Source organism: Carettochelys insculpta, chromosome 32, assembly GCF_033958435.1.
Source record: "Carettochelys insculpta isolate YL-2023 chromosome 32, ASM3395843v1, whole genome shotgun sequence".
Lineage (NCBI taxonomy): Eukaryota > Metazoa > Chordata > Testudines > Carettochelyidae > Carettochelys > Carettochelys insculpta.
Genome location: NC_134168.1, coordinates 8,108,885 through 8,112,276, shown reverse-complemented (window position 1 = coordinate 8,112,276; position 3,392 = coordinate 8,108,885). Strand labels below are relative to the sequence as shown.

The window sequence follows — 3,392 nt, the reverse complement described above, 5'->3', positions numbered from 1 at the left end:
GAAGTGATTTCTAGAGAAAATAAAACAAAACAAAACAAGCAAAGAGGCCCCAGCTTTAGCCAAAACCTGCAGTGATTCATGCAAGTGGCAGTGCAGAAAGAGGAGAGACCTACATGGACTTCCCTGTAGGACGGGTTGGAATAGTTAAGTTTACACAAACTGAGGTGGATATTTTTCTTAAGTATTTCTTATTTTGTGCATTTTTTGGTTTTGAGTTTGTAAAATGAAGACACGGCCGGGGTTGAATATCCTCATTTGATTTTTCAATGAAGTTGAAATCTGGTCCAAAAGTTCTATCAAATGTTCATGAAAAATTAGCTATTTTGTATTTTTATTCTGAAACAATTTGTTTTCTTTCCCATTTTCCTGATAGGCTGAAAAGCAGTCTTTTCAAATCACCAATGTCAGTTTAAAAATGGAGACATTGTAGAAATTTCGCAAAATGTTTATGAAGTTCCCTTAAGCCTCCATTTAGCTTCACTCTACTTGTTATTCTCTAATTTCTCTGGTGATGTGCAAAAAGGCTCTTCTCCACTGCTCTTCTCAAGGCTCCCTTCACCTCTTTGTTCCTCAGAGTGTATATTATGGGGTTCAGCATTGGTGCGACAATTGTGTTCAGCAGGGATATTACTTGATCACTCTCTGGGTTGGCGCTGGACTTGGGCATCAGGTAGCTGATGAGGGCCGTTCCATAGAACACAGTCACCACAGTGAGGTGAGAGGAACAGGTAGCAAAGACTTTACACCTTCCCTCTGCTGATGGCAGCTTGAGGATGGTGGACACAATGCGGACGTAGGACAGGAGTATCAACAAGAAAGGGCCCAGGACGAACAGAGCTGTCATCGTGAAGCCTACAATCATATTCTTTGATGTGTCGACACATGCCATCTTCAATACTGGTAGAACGTCGCAGAAGAAGTGGTGGATGCGGTTGGAGCCACAGAAGGGCAGGGTGAAGATCCATGTGACCTGAACGATTTCTACCGAGATGCCGATGAACCATGAAGCCCCTGCCAGCAGAGCACACACCCAGCTGCTCATGATGGTTGTGTAGTGCAGGGGGTGACATATGGCCGCATAGCGGTCGTAGGCCATGGCTGCGAGGAGGCAGCATTCCGTCAGGCCCATGATGGTGATGACGTACATCTGGGCTGCACAACCCACAATGGAGATGGTCTTTTCCTCTACCAGGAGATGAACCAGCAGCTGAGGGACCATACTCGTAGTGAAGCAGATTTCCAAGAAAGACAGGTTCACCAGGAAGAAATACATGGGGGTGTGGAGGGAGGGGCTCAGCTTTATCAGCAGGATAACGAGCAGGTTTCCCATCAGGGTGACGAAGTAGATGACCAGAAGCACGAGAAAGAGAAGGATTTGAAGCTTGTTAAGATATGAAAACCCCACCAGGATGAGGACATTGGAGATGGTCTCGTTCCCATCAGTGGTTCGTGCAGAATGGGTCATCTGTAGGGGTGACAAAGAAAGACACTTTAAAGCTGCGTTTGATAAATACCAAACATGTGGCTGTTAATCTGACAGTTCGTACTGATTTCCAGTGCATTGCAAATCTTCTGAACTCAACCTTCTGCCGTTCTGTACATGAGTGAGTAACTGGGGCCAATCATCATCACACACAAACTGGTGTTTCTGTTTTAATGTTAATCAAGCCATGTCAGTGCAGATTAGCTGGAGAAATGGCCACTTGCACCTCAGCAGAAGGACAGTTCATTTGAAGCAGATAAGGAGCAGATAAATTAGCTCAAAAGGAGCTATATCTGCTTCTCCCAGGAAAGGGTACAGGCCAGTCTCCAATATCCTCTTTGAACGCACAGTTCTTTGCTCTCTCAAGAGAAATTCCAGAAGGCATTTTCCTTCTTTCTTGATATTACTCCAGAGCCTCAGTCTTGCAGATTTCTGAAATGAGGGTAAATTCTCATCTCACTCCTATCTTAGTCACAAAGATGGTTCTACTAATGCAAGTGTTCCCACGGTAATTACAACTCACATCACTGAGGCCAACTAACATGAATAAGCTGAGGCTGCTGGGCCTGGCGTGTTTGAAGCCATTAAAGAATGAGCAGCATGATGAAAGGTGAAAACAACACAATGATGAAAACATTGCATTATTATCCTTCCCTAAATATTAGTGAATGATTTGAATCCTTCCTTCCTCATAGCAGCATCCGCAAAGCATTGATTTGTCTCAGTATTAAATTAAATTAAATTAAATTAAATTAAGACCTAGGGCTGGTTCCTTTCTGGTGTAAATCTTAACAGCTCCATGGGTATAAAAGTCCTATCCTGATTCAGATCAATTGTCTGTCTTTGTCCCATCACTTTCCCATAAAGAATTTTGCAAGAAAGAAGAACCTACAATGTCAGACACGTTTTTCACACGTTTTATTTCAAGGTTATGTGTTAATAGGAAACTTCATAATAACGTGTGAAAGTGAAGTGACAGAGTTGAAATAAAAAGGAGAAGTAACTTCTATCATATCATATCATACCATTTCATATCATATCATATATTAATATATATTTTGCATAGCCTCAGCGCCTTCAGTATAGGGCTGTTTATTCTATTCATGCATTAGGGGCAACTTACTCAGCGGTAAGTTGGGAATTACACTGAGATGGCCTGAAGAACAGGAGTAGGTTGGAGGAAGTTTGGCGAGGGACTTCTCCAGGTGAAGGAGTGATTATGGAACCCTTGGTGGGACTGGTTGTCTGCAGTGTGTGTGTGTTTGTGTTTGGGGGTGGTGGTTACCGCTTGCCTGCAAGATCCTGTGTGCTAAGCTGGTTTGCCCAGACAGCCAGCTTTTGAGCTGCTTGCTTGAAGGTCCGTGTGATGAGGCTGGCAGCCTGAAAGGCGAGGCTGAGAACTTCTTAACCAGGCTTTGATATCTAAACCTTTTCATATCCATCAAGGCTTCATCTGGGAGCACGGCCATTGAGGAAGGCTGGGCTCTGAGAAACCCACTCCTAAAGACCAGAGGAGCTAATGACCAAGAGCAGCTAACAGGGAGTTTGGCACGGACGGTTAAAGGAGGATTTGAAGTGGGATAAAAACATTCAGCACCCTTTAAACTAAACTATATCCAAAACTGCCTCCCTTAAAAAAGCCCTGTTAAGAAACTAATAAGCACTAGGAGTGAAAAGAGAATGCGGGCAGAAGCCTGACAGCAGAATGAGGACTATCTCATTTATTGCACCCAAGGAAGCATGTCTGATTACTTGCCCTATGGACAGTGCAGAGGACTCAGAGAACAATTGTTAAACTAAGACATAGACCTCCAGGTGGGTTTGATTAAATTGAATAGGTAGATAGATAGATAGATAGATAGATAGGGGGTATGAGGATAGATAGATAGATAGGTAGATGTATAGATAT

The 3,392-nt window shown here is 43.3% G+C and overlaps 1 protein-coding gene across 1 annotated transcript; it reads right to left on the bottom strand.

The window, feature by feature from the left end:
• Positions 1-496: 496 nt before the first annotated feature.
• On the bottom strand, positions 497-1,465 carry LOC142004761 (olfactory receptor 10A4-like). The gene has a single exon (XM_074982441.1). The coding sequence runs from the start codon at positions 1,463-1,465 to the stop codon at positions 497-499; it is 969 nt and encodes a 322-aa protein (XP_074838542.1).
• Between the last annotated feature and the right edge of the window lie 1,927 nt (positions 1,466-3,392).